This window comes from Paecilomyces variotii, assembly GCF_004022145.1.
Source record: "Paecilomyces variotii strain CBS 101075 chromosome Unknown C8Q69scaffold_3, whole genome shotgun sequence".
In the NCBI taxonomy this organism is placed as follows: Eukaryota; Fungi; Ascomycota; class Eurotiomycetes; order Eurotiales; family Thermoascaceae; genus Paecilomyces; species Paecilomyces variotii.
Window position 1 is genome coordinate 1,882,876 of NW_021167142.1, and position 16,108 is coordinate 1,898,983.

The 16,108-nt window shown below is 49.6% G+C and overlaps 7 protein-coding genes across 7 annotated transcripts; 3 read left to right on the top strand and 4 right to left on the bottom strand.

The window, feature by feature from the left end:
- Positions 1–90: 90 nt before the first annotated feature.
- C8Q69DRAFT_506003 (ribosomal L18ae/LX protein domain-containing protein) lies at positions 91–786 on the bottom strand (the record flags this gene model as incomplete). Its single annotated transcript, XM_028632759.1, has 3 exons — positions 91–249; positions 311–487; positions 568–786. 3 exons carry the CDS (start codon positions 784–786, stop codon positions 91–93), a joined length of 555 nt encoding a protein of 184 aa, XP_028486780.1.
- Positions 787–1,528: 742 nt separating this feature from the next.
- On the top strand, positions 1,529–3,320 carry C8Q69DRAFT_519082 (hypothetical protein; the record flags this gene model as incomplete). The annotated part of the gene is made up of 6 exons (XM_028633461.1): positions 1,529–2,094; positions 2,157–2,229; positions 2,281–2,433; positions 2,490–2,551; positions 2,600–3,020; positions 3,078–3,320. Coding segments are annotated over 6 exons (1,362 nt in total), but the record flags the coding sequence as incomplete, so codon positions are not given.
- A 1,740-nt stretch (positions 3,321–5,060) lies between these two features.
- On the bottom strand, positions 5,061–6,084 carry C8Q69DRAFT_506005 (hypothetical protein; the record flags this gene model as incomplete). The annotated part of the gene is made up of 4 exons (XM_028632760.1): positions 5,061–5,102; positions 5,173–5,446; positions 5,520–5,861; positions 5,918–6,084. The coding sequence occupies 4 exons, from the start codon at positions 6,082–6,084 to the stop codon at positions 5,061–5,063; spliced, it is 825 nt and encodes a 274-aa protein (XP_028486782.1).
- Positions 6,085–7,499: 1,415 nt separating this feature from the next.
- Positions 7,500–9,861, bottom strand: C8Q69DRAFT_462472 (CTLH/CRA C-terminal to lish motif domain-containing protein). Its single transcript, XM_028630319.1, has 3 exons — positions 9,414–9,861; positions 9,194–9,321; positions 7,500–9,131 (listed from the first exon to the last, which is right to left on the bottom strand). The coding sequence occupies exons 1-3, from the start codon at positions 9,532–9,534 to the stop codon at positions 7,842–7,844; spliced, it is 1,539 nt and encodes a 512-aa protein (XP_028486783.1). The 5' UTR covers positions 9,535–9,861; the 3' UTR covers positions 7,500–7,841.
- Positions 9,854–12,958, top strand: C8Q69DRAFT_217058 (putative Sin3 complex subunit). Its single transcript, XM_028626256.1, has one exon. The coding sequence runs from the start codon at positions 10,155–10,157 to the stop codon at positions 12,756–12,758; it is 2,604 nt and encodes an 867-aa protein (XP_028486784.1). The 5' UTR covers positions 9,854–10,154; the 3' UTR covers positions 12,759–12,958.
- C8Q69DRAFT_217057 (mitochondrial import inner membrane translocase subunit tim10) lies at positions 12,959–13,713 on the bottom strand. The gene is made up of 2 exons (XM_028626255.1): positions 13,421–13,713; positions 12,959–13,339 (listed from the first exon to the last, which is right to left on the bottom strand). The coding sequence occupies exons 1-2, from the start codon at positions 13,516–13,518 to the stop codon at positions 13,159–13,161; spliced, it is 279 nt and encodes a 92-aa protein (XP_028486785.1). The 5' UTR covers positions 13,519–13,713; the 3' UTR covers positions 12,959–13,158.
- Positions 13,714–13,817: 104 nt separating this feature from the next.
- C8Q69DRAFT_462478 (lysyl-tRNA synthetase) lies at positions 13,818–16,081 on the top strand. Its single transcript, XM_028630320.1, has 5 exons — positions 13,818–13,929; positions 14,153–14,418; positions 14,479–14,643; positions 14,705–15,130; positions 15,185–16,081. Exons 1-5 carry the CDS (start codon positions 13,871–13,873, stop codon positions 15,964–15,966), a joined length of 1,698 nt encoding a protein of 565 aa, XP_028486786.1. The 5' UTR covers positions 13,818–13,870; the 3' UTR covers positions 15,967–16,081.
- Positions 16,082–16,108: the final 27 nt, after the last annotated feature.

The window sequence follows — 16,108 nt, forward strand, 5'->3', positions numbered from 1 at the left end:
TCTGTCCGGTCTTTGTCCTGCAAACATGCTATGGCCATAACACAGTCATTTAACCACACGTCTCGTTCCCCAAAACCCAAAACCTCACATTTACGCGAAAGTGGATGGGCGAGAGTAGGCGTACAGCTTCTTTCCGGCAAGCTTGGCGGAGCGGTGGGGCAGAGGGAACTTGAGGTTCTTGGTGAGGAGCTGCTTGATGTAGGGGCGGCGGATGGAGTCGGCCTTCTCGATCTCAACGACTTTGAGAATCTGCGGGGTTATCAGTATACCAGGTTCAGGAAGAAGAAATAGTCGGTGCAGATGAACGTACGTGGATGGAGCCGAAACGGGCACGGTGACGGGCAGCCATGTCCTGGTACAGAGCCTCAACGGCGTCGGTTCTGGACAGCTCACGGAACTCCTTGTACATGTTGTGGGTACCGGAGCGAGAGTCGTAGCGGATCCAGATACCGAAGTTCTTGACCTTGAGAGGGCGCTTCTCGTGGATCTGCATCGGTTGTCAGCGCTGTCTGGAATCGACCATTGTGCGCACTATCGGCCACGAAAACCCAGCGCAAGGTTACATACCACGTTGAGGCTGACGATCTCACCGTTGGCCTTCTTGACCTTTCGGAGCTTGGTCAGGAAGTACCAGAACCGCGACTTAGCGACCACATCGTTGGGCGCGAAGATGCGCATGCGGTACAGCTTGGGGGTCGGGTTAGCCTCGGTGGGCAGGTGACGCCCGATGACCTGGTACTCGTTGAGACGCCCTAGAACAGAGCGAGTCAGCCTGTGTTTCAACATCTCTCGAGTGCGATTTCAAGGCCTCGACTGGATCGCAAAGCCTTTGTGTGCTCCGGCGGCTCGTGTCATCGATTATTCGTGCGGTCGAGAATCCAGCGAATTGAACAGCGACGATATCCCATTCTTCCCTCAAATCCAACTCTTCCAACTTCGTTCAATAAGTCCCAATCCATTTGTCGTTTACCAAGCCCTCCGCGATTCACCATTTCGACTACTCTCTTTTTCCAGGCACGGCATTCTCATCTCTGAAGAACCGACGGGCACACAAAAACCAAATGCAGTGTAGGATGGAGGGAAATTACTCACCCATCTGGAAATCTGTTAGTAAACCGGTAAACGCTGTACAGTGATCTCAAGAAGCACTTACTTTGATTGAGGATGTGGTGGTTGAGTCTCGAGAGGTGTGCCGTTGACTGTCGCCAAAATTGAAGATTTGTGAACTTGTTGTGCTAGGGCTTGAGGCCCTCCGGTTAAGCGAGCGGAGGCTTGTACCCGCGCTAGCCGTTTATGGTGAACTAGCCACAGCCGCCGAGAAGGCCCCGATAGTCGATAGTCGCGCCTTTCCCCACAACCACATCAAACCACTCGATGTCTTCATCTGTTGGTGCTTCTTCTACCTATTTGATGGGGGTGATCTCTTCTTGAATAATAGACTCGTCATTCCTTTGAGGAAGCCTATACTGTCGTTTCTATCAGACCACAGCAGCGTAGCAATAAATAGCCACCAATCATGTCTGGAGGAAGCTCTGTATTTGCCGATTTCAAGGAAGCCCAGTCAGTCGGCTCTGGTCCTCGTTTGGCGGCAGCTCTCACTCCAGCTGCTCCAGCACAGTTTCCAGACAAGCTACGTTCCTTTTACTATTCCACAAATTCTGTGAATGTATCTTCGGATCTTCGATACACACTGTTCCAGGACCGGAGCACAGGCGTGAAACTGCCTAAGCAGGAACAGAATGCTTGGCTGGAAATATTCACTGCTTACTGGAAAGCGGTGGGGGAAATTCTGAAGGTCGAGGAGTCGCGCAGCAGCTGGGCCAAAGTATTTGATGCTTGGAAGGAAGTCGCCAATGTTCTCATTAGGGGTTACTCGAACGGCGGCCTCCAGGCCTGGACAGTGCCATGCTTATACGTGGTTGGACGATACCTACGCATATTTGCCATGAGGGCTGATGCTGAGACATCCTCGCAAGACTCAGGTTTTGGCAATGGATTCCAAGATGATGTCGTGGGGGAGTTCAACAAGAATGTGAAGCTAGAAGATGCCGCGCGAACAATCAACCGGATATTCACTCTTTGCCTCAGTGACAGGTACGCCATAGTGCTTAGAGAATCTCACTATATGGCTCTCGTTTACTGATAGAAAAACATAGAGCCCCAATTGAGGAATCACGGAAATGGGGTATATACGAGACTACGAACCTCTTATTCAAGACCTACTTCAAGGTAGGCTCAGCATCTAGACCCATATTCAGACTGATTCTAACATTTCCGTAGCTCAACTCTGTTGGGCTTTCCAAGAACGTACTTCGTGCATTGGATGCGTCTTCAGCCGATATGCCCGAGCTGGAGGCATTCCCCAAGTCGCACATAGTCACATTCAAATACTGCGTTGGGGTAATATGTTTCCTAGACGAGAACTATGCTGAAGTAGGTCGTATCGTTGCTAAGTTCACGCGGAGATGCTAATCACACCCTTCTCTCAGGCGGAAGAGCACTTGACCTATGCATGGAATCTCTGTCACAAGGATGCCTACAAAAACAAAGAGTAAGCCCGAGCAAGACTGTCTCCTAGAAGCTGGCTAATGTAGTTAAGGTTGATTCTTATGTACCTTGTACCTTGCCATATGGTGACAACTCACACCTTACCTAGCAAGGACCTGCTTGGCCCATTCCCTCGTCTCGAAAAATTCTTCCGTCCACTGTGCACCTGTATCAAAAAGGGGGATCTAGTTGGCTTCGATCAAGCCATGTCAGCCAACGAGGACGAGTTTGTCAAAAGACGCATTTATCTGCCTTTGGAAAGAGGACGTGATATTGCTTTGCGGAATCTCTTCCGCAAGGTCTTCCTTGCTGGAGGATTCGATCCGCCAAAGGAGGGCATGCCCCCTATTCGACGGACACGTGTTCCAGTCGCAGAATTCGCAGCGGCTTTGCGGATAGGGACACATAGCGAAGCTAAATCGCGAGTCGACTTTGATGAAGTCGAATGTCTCTTGTCCAATCTGATCTACAAGGTTAGTCTGATAATCTACTTGACTTCGCGCTTTTCACATGACTAATGCGTAACACAGAACCTCATGAAGGGCTACATCGCTCGTGACCGAGGCATTGTCGTTTTGAGCAAGAGCGGTAACGCGTTTCCAGGAACAGGCATTTAAAACTGCGTTAGGCCTATGGTCTATCGCTTATTGACTTTCAAGCATCTCGTGGTCCCTGCTTTTGCCAGGGTCTAGCCTCACATGTCCTGCTTAATGAACAGCTCTGTATTTGACAGAAAGAGCCATGTATTATGATATGAAGACTCATTGCATCTCAACAGGCTCATATAGACTTCGCCTGCGTGGGTCGGTCATCTTCTCCTCCCGATGGCCTCAAAAGCACCGGATCCAAATATTGGACTGGCTGTTGCTCTGTCTCTAAACCTGCGGCAGACGTGAATCGCGTGAGGCATCCTCGTCTACGTTTAACATTCAATACCACGCAGTCATCAACATACATGGAGCCCTGGTACCATTTTGGCAAGGTAGTATCACCCAGTTTTTGCTACTTGTCAAGTAAAGGTGACTACACCCACCCCAGCTAGAGCTTCTGCAGCTCAGGCTCTCGTGCCATAGCGGACATCTACTTAGGGCATACTCCTTGCAGGTATGGGGCATTCACAAAGAACACAGTTTACTTACATTACCTTGAGTGTGAGATACCCAGATAGAATTGTTATCAATATATATTCATAAGAGAACCTTATCAAAACTTACTCATTGCAACCATACAATTAACAAGAATAACTACGAGAAAAGTCCTTACCCAGCAAGTCATTGTTAGTTGACTAGTCGACTGAACAGATATATCAATCCATTAACGAACAAGATAAGCTCTATGTGAATCTCCTAACCTTGATTCAGTGTATGTGTAGCATCTTAAAGTTAAACAGACCGTAAGATCTACCACTCCAGAGAACAGTAGATTTTGTGTGTCCATCGTGTATGTACAATTGCTAGGAAAGTTATTGATTTCGTTCTAAGGGCCTAGCATATTCTAGAAATATTGCGAATTATCTTGATCTGGATGGATATGGAATTCATAATGTACGGGGGGATGAATAATGGATGATTGAATGTGAGATATATGAGTATTTATACGCGCGACTTAATATACCCTCTTAGAACTTTGATATTGGACGTTTTCTATTGTTGCCTTTTCTATGATGTCCCTGGAACTATGTAGAATAATAGGTAAAAAAGACTGCGGTGTCGAAGGCATACTACTTAATCGCGCGGGAAGGGCATCTCGCATCCGATAGGTAGATGCTTACAGGAGAGATTCCGGTCAGAAGCAGTAACGGATGCTACTACTACTACTGCAAGGTAGAGTGTGACAGTGCGATTTATGGTATGGCCGCAAGCATGCGTCGTGTTTGTCTCGTGAGGGGTATAGGAACTGATTTCAACTATGGTATAGCTGTGGTCGATCTCGACAAACTAGACATATAAGAAATATGGAATTGTTCTGGATGCTTCGGGATATGAGTGCGTACCATATTTATTATTCGGCCGAAATAGCTATATTGTATACCATACACACCACCCTTCATGAGAGCCATCAAGCGTCATTCTTCTGAAACAGAAATCATTGACCCAAAAAAGTAACGGAGAGCATCAGTCATAAACAAGAATAATTTGATCTCAACCCTTCTTTTAAGACGTGATCTGTTTATCACCCGTCTTGTAGGGGAGGTAAGAATGGTATTGTTACATGATCACATCATAATAATATATGAGAATACAAAAGAGATAGTACCGAAAAGCACGTTGCCTCTCCTCTTCTGATGGTTGACCACTGTTATATGTAGGTCCCAAACTCAAGAGGCAGAGGCAAGTAATTGTACAAATTGGGTTCCTGTGTTTATTAATATTTTTTTTCTCTTAAGGACGAGAGCCTTTTCGAGTAATCGTCAAACAAGGCCAGAGAGGAAAGCGTCGTAGATTGAGGGGTGTATGATCCGAGCCGTGAGATCAGGGTGGAGAGGAGAGCGACATACAACCGGTCATCGGAAATTAACGAGAAAAGGGAGACTTGGAGGCAGAGGCCATGTCGTCCTGTCAATTTCGTGGGTGTCAGCGAGGGTAGGAAACTAACAGGAGCAGAAACTAAGGAGGCAGAGCTAACCATATGGTTACACATCGCAACAAAAAGGTCGAAGAAGAGTCTCCCTCCTTGCTCCATCTCCATCTGCATTGTACCACTACGTTTGAAGGTAGATCTGCTACGGATGATCAAGGCGAGGTAGTGTGCGCGAAGCTTTGAATCGGTATCAGGTGTATTTTCGTAGGCATACCGAGCGCTTGCCAGGATCGTGCTGCATTGGATGCCGCACTGGAGGCCCTGTTTTCGCAGGGCGAGGCGTTTTAGCTCTTGAAGGCCGTACTTCTCTGCGGCACAGCTGTTGATGGAAAAGGGCGATAGTCAGAGATAAGGAAGATCATAATACAGCTATCTGGATGTACAGTACTTACTAGACAGCTGTGTCTTTCAAGATCACTGCTCCTGTCGCTTGATGGAAAATAGAGCATTCACTTGCATCGTTATCTGCTCCTGTGTTCTCCAAGTGCCAGTTATCACGACGTTTGTTATGAAGAAGTTTTGGATAGTAGTCTCCTTTGTAGAGATACTCGAGAACACAGGAGAGGATCTCCGGCTGCTCTTCCGGTAGGTCGATGCGTTTATTGTGGGTTTCCAGGAACTGCTCACGGCAACGGGCTTGGAAGAAAGGAGACGCGCCAAGGACGTCCTCGTGAGCAGCGAAGAGACGCTGGTCGGAGCCGACACAGATCGTAACGATTGCAGATGTGAGGGACCTGCTCCAGTCAGCAACTGCACATACCCGCGAATTTGCACGGTAACATGAACTCACTCCCCAATGGGAGCACTATCTGGTTTCTGCGAAGTTTCCAGGCGTCTTGAGCTTGAAGAATGCTCCTTGAAGGAGCGCTTGGGCCTGGAGGTTGCTTTCCCTGCGCGATACTTGGACGAGAAACTCTCAGAGTGGCTGTGGTTGTGAGATGGTCTCCTGGCAAACATGATGCAAACTGGATAAGGTGGCTTCACAGATCTTTGGCAGTCTGCTTTTTGAAGAAAGGAGATTGCCAGATGAAATGATAGCCGAAATCACGCCAAGTACCACAGCCAGTCTCACGTTATGTTTCCCGTCTGTCCAGAACGGGATCCAAAGGCGTCAAGCAGCGGAAGTTGAGATGGAAAGCAACGACCGCTAAACATGTCGCGCGCGGAAGGGAGCGAGGAGCCTGGTTTAAGTAGACCATTTCTCCGACCAGGCATACTTTTACTGCGTAACACTCGATGCCTGATAATGCCATCCGTATACGTGGATCAGGAAGAGGCGCTGCCGATCTAACATTCGCGACCGGGGACGCGTAAAGTGCTTTTCTCCAATCGCCAAATCGGCGCGTGGTCACGGGACCTGGTCTGCCAATCTATCCAATAACACTTCCACAAAAAGACGGCAATAGACAGGGGAAGCGAGGGACAAAGGGCGCCAGGAACAGGGAAGGTCTGACTAGGTGCGCCATGGCGGAATCATCAGACGGGATGTGCAGCAGCAGAGCTGTGTTGAGTATGGTGGCCAAGGGGCTGTGATTCATCGTCGCGGCCTAGAGCCTGGAAAGCCGGTTGTAGGTAGCAGTAGCAGAGGCCGCTAGACTGATAACCTGCATATTATCCGATAACTCTCTTTCATCCTGGACTATCTTACAAGCTCCAGGGACCGACACTCCAGTGGGTATCTGCTGTAAGTTACTAGCTTTGGCCATTATCATCATCTGACGGCGCGGCTGAAGCCTCGAGCGGCACAGTTCACCCTTCCAGGATGATCGTGTCTGGAAAAATGAAAACCTTACCAAAGGAAGAGCAAAGCCACTGATCCGATTTGCCCATGAGATGATCGATATTGTCCGGAAATGCAGCCCGGCTGTCGGCACGTCTCGAGCTATATAACCACCCATCCCTTGTCACATTGTTTTAGTCGACGGATCGCCAACTCACAGGCAACCATGAAACTCAACATTGAGAACCTTTTAGGCTTCGAGCATATCTACGAATCTCCTTCCGAAGACAAGGATGCTTGGCGATTCTGAAAGAGACCATTATTGGACATGGACTATAGACTTATGCAACCCACCGGTCGGTAGAGAGCTTATCATGAGCGACTAAGTTAAAAGCTTGATACGTGCCTGTGACTGTCTATGGTAATGTCTATTTCCGGCTGTTATAAAAATGTTATGTTTCATCTCAGCCTTAGAAGATCATACGCGTATACGATGATGGGAAGAGAACCATGTCTCAAGAACGAGTCATCCCGGGACGGTGACAACGCACGGTTGCATTGCTACTTATGACACGTCAGTAATTTTCTATCCGGACCATATTTATGACTCGTGCAGGGGACGCTCGAGTCGTCTTGATAATTTATGTAGACTGTATATAACTAAGTGTCGCCTCGTTCCCAACTAGTATAGTTGCGAGCTTTTTATTACCCGCAATCGAACATCTATCAGCCATGATCCCTTGTGCCAGTAGCATACACACTATGGCTTCCTGGCCTCTAGCTTTAATTCTATCTTGATTACAATGTCTCCAGCCGTATGGGGCTTGCTAGTTACAGTAACTGTCAGCTGCGTCTTACAGTAAGATCGATAATACCCGTGTAGAGAAATAACAAGAGAGATTCCCAGTCTTGACGCTTATTTCGACCTAAGGAAATCCGTGAAACGCAGCAGTCATTTTTATACTTAAAGACAATCTGATTCATTTAATGTAAATCATAGACGTAGTGTCCACCGGAAGTAGAGACACTGGAAGCCCTCCATAGACCTGGCCATATATGCAAAGAGAAAAAGGAAATTAGACCTCAAAAGCCTCGTCGAACCAGACGCCTTGACCTCCTCAAATAACACGACGAATAACCCGGAATTTGACCTCAACCCTTTCCTCCTGAGAAAGCGCCCGACCAAAAAGATAACCCATGCCTGACGCCACACTATACGCGCAAATTTCAATGGAGTCACAGGAGGACCTTTCTCGCTTCCCGTGGATGACTTTCGTTGGGGCAATAAGGGCATTTGAATCTGCTGCCCTTGCTCAGCCGCGTTAGAGATTCCTGCGCAATAACGTGTCCACACGGCATCATCATCGGCGGGTTCTGGTCCGTCGTCTGCTCCTTGGAAACGGGGCATACGAATATCGAATGGAACAGATATGACGGAGGGAGAGGGATTTCGACCTAGGGAAGAACCGGATGTCAGAAGCTGATACGACAATACTCTTCCGCGCCAAATACTTACGGGAAGCTCATTCTGAGTGGTCCACTCGGTTCGCTTGGTTTTCATAATCGTATGCAGCTTATAGAGCGTCGGCAGAGCGATCGCACCCGCAGTAGCCGCTATGTAAAGAGGCGAATCCGCAGAGAGACCCAGAAGTGAACAGAATTCACGAGTAAAAGTATTTGCAACATCAGCCCATGCCGATGGATTGTTGAAAATCGCTCTATACGGCGACTGCTCCAAGTTGGGGCAGAAAGCCATCGCACCGACCAGCTGCTGGACCTCCCCAAGATATCTAGGAATGAACGTCTGGAATTCTTTCCTCGCATATTCCAAGGCGGCATAAGGGCCTGTCGTACCCGACGCCGGTCCTTCTTTTCCTCCATGGAAAAGCCATATGAACTGGAGCCTGCAAAGCTCAAACTCAAGGTTACTCCCTCTCATCTCCAGCGCATGTCTGTTTTCTCGAGACCACTGGATTGCGGGTAGTAGGTTGTACTCTTCCTTCAGCTCGTGAAGGATGTGATACATGGTGGCGAACTGATTTCGGATTTCGCCGGACTGCACTTGATCAACATCAAGCTGCATATCGATATCCTCTATTGACACTGAGGGGTCCAGCTGTGGTTGCGCGGGAGCCTTCTTATCCGCTATCTCCTGCAGAAACGTCGACGCCACAGAGAACTGTCCCTCTCTTAGAAGATGCATCGCGATGGCTCGGTTGACAAGAGCTGGCTGCGAGGCTAAGGCATCGTGGTCATTTTTTGGGAGGGGCTTGTCTTTGAACAGCTGTGTAGCAAAGATGCTGGTGAGATGATGGTCCAAGGTTATCGATTTAACATCTTGCGTACCTTATCCAGCGCCTTCCCATACTTATTCAAACCACTATGAGTCTCCTTCAACCCCTCATTCATGCCATCGAAAGACGCTTTCACTGGGTTCTGTAGCTTGGCCAAAGTGATCGAAGCTTTACTTGGATCTTCACAGTCGAAAATTCCGTTAGCCACACTCCGTAAGCAGCTTGCGCAGTCGCTCTCTTATCGACGGGGAAAAAGGAATCGAATAACTTACCCGCAGCGATAGTGTCGCGGGCTTCCTGTAGCATATCGATAGTGGCCTGCACATCCTTGATGTTCTTCGACGACTTGAGTCGTTTCCAGAGCCGCTCGTGTTCCTTCTGTAGCTGGTCCATCGTGAATCACGCCCGAGTCGAATACCAGCTTCGAGATGAATAGTTACCGCCGGCGATGGACAGTGAATGTAGAACGATCCATATGCCTGGAGAAAAAGACTCGTAGATCGCTGGGGCCTGCCGCAGTTCCAAGCATCAACAGAGAAGAGACCTGCGCTCCTGGGCCTAATAAAACCACTTGGTGGTGGTCATGAACGTGGATCATGCTGTCGGTTTCGAACTTGGGCCCAACGGCGGCGGTTCATCTCCGGCTAACGGAGGTTGCGGTTTAGCCCAGTCTCTCCAATGTCGTCACTGGACCGGCTTCCCGTGCGCGGCGCAGTCCGTGATCCTGAGAGAGACATGACAGCTATCCTCTCCCACGGCCATGAAGGCCTTCGCTGCCGTCGTCTGCGTACCCTGACCTATTTCTATTCTGTTGTCGACAGGACACCTTCCGACCTCAGATATGCCACTGTTGTCAACCGTCTGGCAACAGTGCAAGACCCCGCAAGGGTCGCTCGATCGTTTTGCTCCACCTTGACATCGCCTGGAACGCGGTTTTACGAAGATTGCCAAAGGCTACAAGTTGAGGAAATACAGCGGTCTGTATTTCTCCTCGTGGGACATCTCTCGCTATCATGGCTCCCCCGGTCGAGCAATCGACACCGCTGGCGGCCTCGGTCACCGCCAGTACGGGGCAAAACAGCAAAGTAACCCCGTCGTCAGTGAGCGACAAAGAAACGAGAGCGGCGTCATCTACTCGCGGTCCAAGCATTGACTCTCCTCGACATGAGCACTGGAGATTTGTCTTTACGGATCCAGTCGCATTCCGATACTTGGAGGAGGACCCATTGACAGTCGTACTGCATCGGCGGACCACGCTCCAAGGCTATGAGATCTATCTGGTAGAACAATGGGCTTGTTCCAGGGTTCATCCAACCTTCATAATCACAACCTACACGGGAGATCCGTCTCATACTGTCGTGGTTGGTGTGCTGAGTGTCCCGACAGACGAGAGTACTTGGTCTCCGCGGTTGAAGCTCTACTTCCAGGCGGTGACACAATACCACGCTCGGAAGAATGACACGCCGTTGGGCACGCTGATGGTGACCAATCTGAGTGCATTTCCATCTGTTCTGACTGTTATTCCTGTTCCAGACGGCGATGTTAAGAAACACAGGGATGACTTCATTGTCAATGAAGACCTAAAAAGACTCGGTTGTTCAGGTCGGGCAGGATTGAAACTGCAACCTCCTTCTCCAGCCACAGAAGCAAAGTTTCACCAGCTTTACCGGACAAGCGAACGGGTGCCAATATACAGTGCGGTCATAGAACTCGTGAAGCAATGCCAACTGGCTCTGATGATCTTCGACAAACTGGCTGCAGAATATGTGGACGGATTGCTGTGCGATGTGACGGAACGAGCGATAAACGACTGGTGGACGGATATTGGGACAGATCTTTACAATATCGAACCCAGTGACGGGATCCTGGGACCCACGACAGTTGCTGCCCTGTTGGGGACCTTGATGGGCGCTCGAAACAGACTGCATGCATTCGGTGCTCCAGTGGGCAAGGATGCGTTTGACATACCAAGTCTCAAAAGAGGGATCGGGAGTTTCCAAAAGTCTCAGAAACTGAACCGCACAAGACGGCTAGATAGACAGACGCTAGATAAGCTTCATCGCGTGACTGCCAAAGCGGCCAGCTCAGAGGGCTGGACCGATGCAGTGAAGTCTACCGTTGCGGAACTCAGTGGGAAAGGAGGCGAGATGGTGATGGGCATGGTAGGTGGAAAGGACAAGGCCGGCATAGCTGACATTGAAACGCTTGACTTGGATCGCTTTGCGCAACTTGTCAACGGACAAAGAGCCAAATGGCTATGGCGTGGTAAACGCTCGAAGACCGGTGCGTTCGGAAATGATCCAACAACAGGGGAGATGGTTTTTACTAGAGACGATCAGGGTGGCTATCTTTGGACAAGTCGCAGGCGACATTCAAACGAAGACCTAGCCCCTGGACGTCCGACTCCCGAGGTAGAGCGTCCAAGCAAGCCACAGGAGGTAGCTGAAATGACGGAGGATAGAGATCAACAACCGACTAGGGGTGTCCTTAGGGGTGTCAGTGGAAAAGTATCCGATGCTCGAATAGGCTTCGGCAGATTCAAAGAAGCAGTTGGCCTGCCAGGACTTCGCTCACATCACCATCACAAACACACCAAAGAGGGCGTCGATCTGGAAAGTGACCTCTCTTACACTCCTACTTTTGACAGTGATACAGAAGGCCCAACCACTAAAGAGAGCCATAAGCTGGCAAACCAGCTTGGGCAACAGCTCAGCCCTCGTCAACAAGAACAGAATGGCACCGTCGAAAAACAAGCCAGGCCACCAGATATCACTGTTTCCTCTGAGACCGGACCCCCAGAAATCGCTGTTCAACCTATGACCCCTGTCCAGGAATCGGTGCCACCAGACGATGAACGAGGAGATAAGCAAGAACTACTCTTCCCACCGGACGAGAACGACGATGACCGACTTGAACTCATCAAGTCATACTCCACCGAAGGTCCTTCAGACAGAGAACAGCTGGCTGGCCTGAGTGCCCGAATTCTCAGACGCTCGCAGAGCTTTTCGGCACCCCTGCAGGAGAGAGACAGTAGCAAGGACTCTCGTTGGCCGCGCCACTTGTCATTCAGTACTGTCGAGGAGATCGTGCTCGTCTGGGAAGGAGTTCGGGGCAGTAGGACCATGAAAAGGAAATCCGACGCTGGTCTGGAGGGTGCAATCCTTCAAGAGGAAATATTGACCTCGGATACGCAGATTTTTGGGTCCAGGATCCTCGAGCTGGGCCAAAGGACTCTTCCTTGGGTCGAAAAGCAGGTTGACGCTGTGGACAGTCTAAATCAGAGGGCCAATTCCCGTCAAGAGGAACTAGGCTCTATCTACCTAGAGCTACTGCACCAATACCAGAGCCTTCGAGAAGAGTCGGGGACTCTGCTGGCCAAGGAGAGCTCCGACATTACAGAGGGCCTTAAGCAAGTCGAAATGCTGGGAGCGAAGCTGGATTATGAGCTTAACGTCTTGGAGTCTAGAGTGGAAGACGTCGAGGCTGGGCTGGAAGAGTTCGAACGACACGTCATAGAAATTGAGACCAGGACAAAGGACTTGATCCAGGGCGAGAAAGGGAGAACCAACTCCTGGTTTTCTTGGATGCGCAGAACACTAGAGCATATAGTTTCATGATCCCCATGCATCCACAGAGGCTCTTTTCGAGATGTCTCGCAATGGTTCTGCATTCCCATATACCCAGTAATGTACATAAAGCGAATTTGCATGTCCCCTGCGCCGCATACCGCCCAACCGGCGGCCTGCCTCGTCTAGATAGACACAATCAATAGCGAAAAAAAAAAGACATCGGATATCCACATTGTTTTGTTGCAGAACAGGCGCAAACGAGATTAGCAGCCACTAGACACGTCATTATCCCAAAGACCCATCTGCCTACCAGTGGCATATCATTCCGTCTCGGGCGCATCAAAACAAGCGTGAGACAGGATGCAGCTGAATCCACCCCTCATAAATGGCCCATCGTAAGATTTAACCACTTTTTCTCACCTGTTGTGATCATGGCGAAGAAGAGGCTTTACATGAGGCCCATGCCACCCTGTCTGCCGGCAGCCTCGCCCTGCATCTTCTCGCTGACCTTGATGTTGACTTCGAAGAACTTGCCCACACAGCGGTCCAGGCAGACGGACTCGCCCTTGTTCAGGTCACCTTCGCGGTAGTCGGTAGGAATGCACTTCTGAACGCAGGACTGGGTCAGACTGGAGTAAGTAGCAGACGTTAGCCCAAAAAGGTCGCTAGAACATATATTGCGCATTTCTCTCGAATAAGCTGCTACTTACCGGTTGAACATATCGGAAACCATCTCGACCTCAGTCTCTGCAGCGGCAATCTTCTCCGCAGAGGACAATTGGGGGCGGCCACCGAAGAGGAAAGACATGTTGAATAGATGGAGAAGTGAGAATTAGACAGATGGTCTGAGTGAGGTAGCAGGGGCGAATGTATGTCCTAGTCAGGTATAAGAATCAGTGATTTCTGTAGATAAACAGATACTCAATTGTACGTACTGTCAAGCTTGATGCTGTGTCTTTGACCTTGATGGAAGCTTGAGGGCTCTGAATCTGTCTTCAGCGAGCGCGGCGAACGGGCGGACTCGGGAGTTGGAGCTTGGACCACCTCCGGAGCTGGACATCTTTTTTACGATCCGCGTCAAAGAACTTCCTCTTCGTTCCTCCACCACACAAACAACCCTTCACAGTCAGTTTTGCTCAGTGCTGGTCTCTCTTGAGCAGATGTTGGCTCTTCGCCCCAGGTGGGCATCCCAGCACTGCCTGGAACAATTTACGTATAGGTAAGCATTGATTGCACGTATATTCCCTCATTTTACCCGTGTTCATTTCACCCTTCATATGATGAGACAACCCCTCTTTTACAGAACCGCTGCGGATGATGCTTGGTCTTTTTGGCTAAGCAATGATCACAACCGGTTATATTATCTCTGACTATTGTTACATTGAAGTCTCTATTTCTCGAGAAAGACTTTTCTATGAGCCTCGCTGACAGTTGGCGCACAGTGCAGGGTTATCGACCTCTCGAACCCTATCCCAGGTTCCTCGTACTACATCTAGATATCTACTCTGTATCCCAAGATATTCCAGCACCGCTGCTTCTCCTGAGAAAGCTTTCAAGGATCGGATACAGGAAGTCAGGAATGCCTGTCCTGAGCCGTATCCTCGCCTTGCAATAGATAGTCGCACACTGAGCTGCTCAGAGTTCCGCTCTAGATATCAATATCTAGCCAATAATGAAACTGCTGAAGGTCACACTGTCGCTGTCAATGGTATGTGTCGAATTTTCTAAGTCGTAACCAAAAGAATAAAATTTGTACTTAGATTAGTAGGTAGGATACGTACCTACAGACTTGCCGGGAGCAAATTGATATTCTTCGATATCATTCAAGATGGCCAGAAGGTGCAGGTTATGTGCAACCAGCGCCGCCTGGATGGCGTAAGCCCAGAGCAGTTCAAAGGCTTCTATCGGCTACTCCGCCGCGGTGATGCTTTCTGTATGTATATATGAACCTCTGCGCAAGGTCGACGCGAGCGAGGCTGAACGCGTTATTGTAGCTGTAACCGGAACACCACAACGGACGGGACGAGGTGAACTCACGATCGAAGCCACCGAGTTGCCAAAGCTGTTGTCCCCGTGTCTGCATGACGTGCCACTCGACGCGAAGGGGCATGAGAATTCTCCTTATGCTCGCCATGTCCAGTTCCTCGCGGACCCGACGACAACTCATATACTCAGAGCCCGGTCGGAGATCGTCCAGTATCTACGACAATTCTTTCTCGATCGGTCCTTTATGGAAGTGAACACGCCTATAATTGCTACCGATGCTGGAGGAGCCGTTGCGCGTCCTTTCTACACGTCTGCGACGGAGTTCCCAGACAGAACTCTTTCTCTGAGGATCGCTCCAGAGCTATGGCTCAAACGCCTGGTTGTCGGTGGTTTCGATAAAGTGTTCGAAATTGGACCTTCTTTCCGCAATGAAGGTGAGTTTTACAAGTGGGCAATCGTGCAACGTGTTTTGTGCTGATGATGAAAAGGACTGGATAAGACACATAACCCCGAATTTACAACTTGCGAGTTCTATTATGCCTACGCTAATCTGGAAGTTCTCATGTCGATGACGGAGAGTCTTTTGTCGGGGATGGCAGCGCATATCCGCGAATTCAAGGAAAAGAGTGCAGAAACGTTGCACCCGACAGAAGTCGACTTCTCAACCCCTTTTCGCCGGATTGACTTTATCCCAGCAATCGAGGAGGCCATAGGTCGCAGTCTACCCGATCTTACCTCCCCAGGGGCTGCTGAAGAGATCAAAACTCTTTTTGGAGAGCTCTCTCTCACGGTCCCTGAGAACCCTACCCTTCCACGGCTAATGGATGAGCTCTGTGCAACTTATATCGAGCCCCAATGTCAGGATCCAACATTCATCATCAATCCGCCCGAGTGCCTATCCCCTCTCTCGAAGTCATTCAACCACCCTGTCAACAACCAACGTGTTGCCGCGCGTGGGGAGCTCTTCATCGAGGGCAAGGAAGTGGTCAATACATACGAGGAGGAGAACTCTCCGTTCGAGCAGCGGAAGAAGTTCGAAGAGCAGCTACAATACAACAAGGCAGCGAATGAGCCTGGAAACGTGGACGAAAGCTATCTGCAGGCGCTTGAATGGGGTCTTCCCCCCACTGGAGGCTGGGGTTGCGGTGTTGATAGACTATGCATGCTTTTCACTGGTGCGAAGAGGATATCAGATGTGCTGCCCTTTGGCAACCTGCGGGCTGTGACTAGGCGACGCGATCAACAGTCCGGTTCTGAGTCAGATCAGTGATGCTATACTATTTCTTGTCAGCGTCTAGAAGTTCCGCGGTTTGTCCAATGTCCGCATAACGGACATTTTGTATACTAGTGTACCGATTAGGATATTGCAATACCCCAATGCCATGAATGATTGTTCAATATATATGAATCAG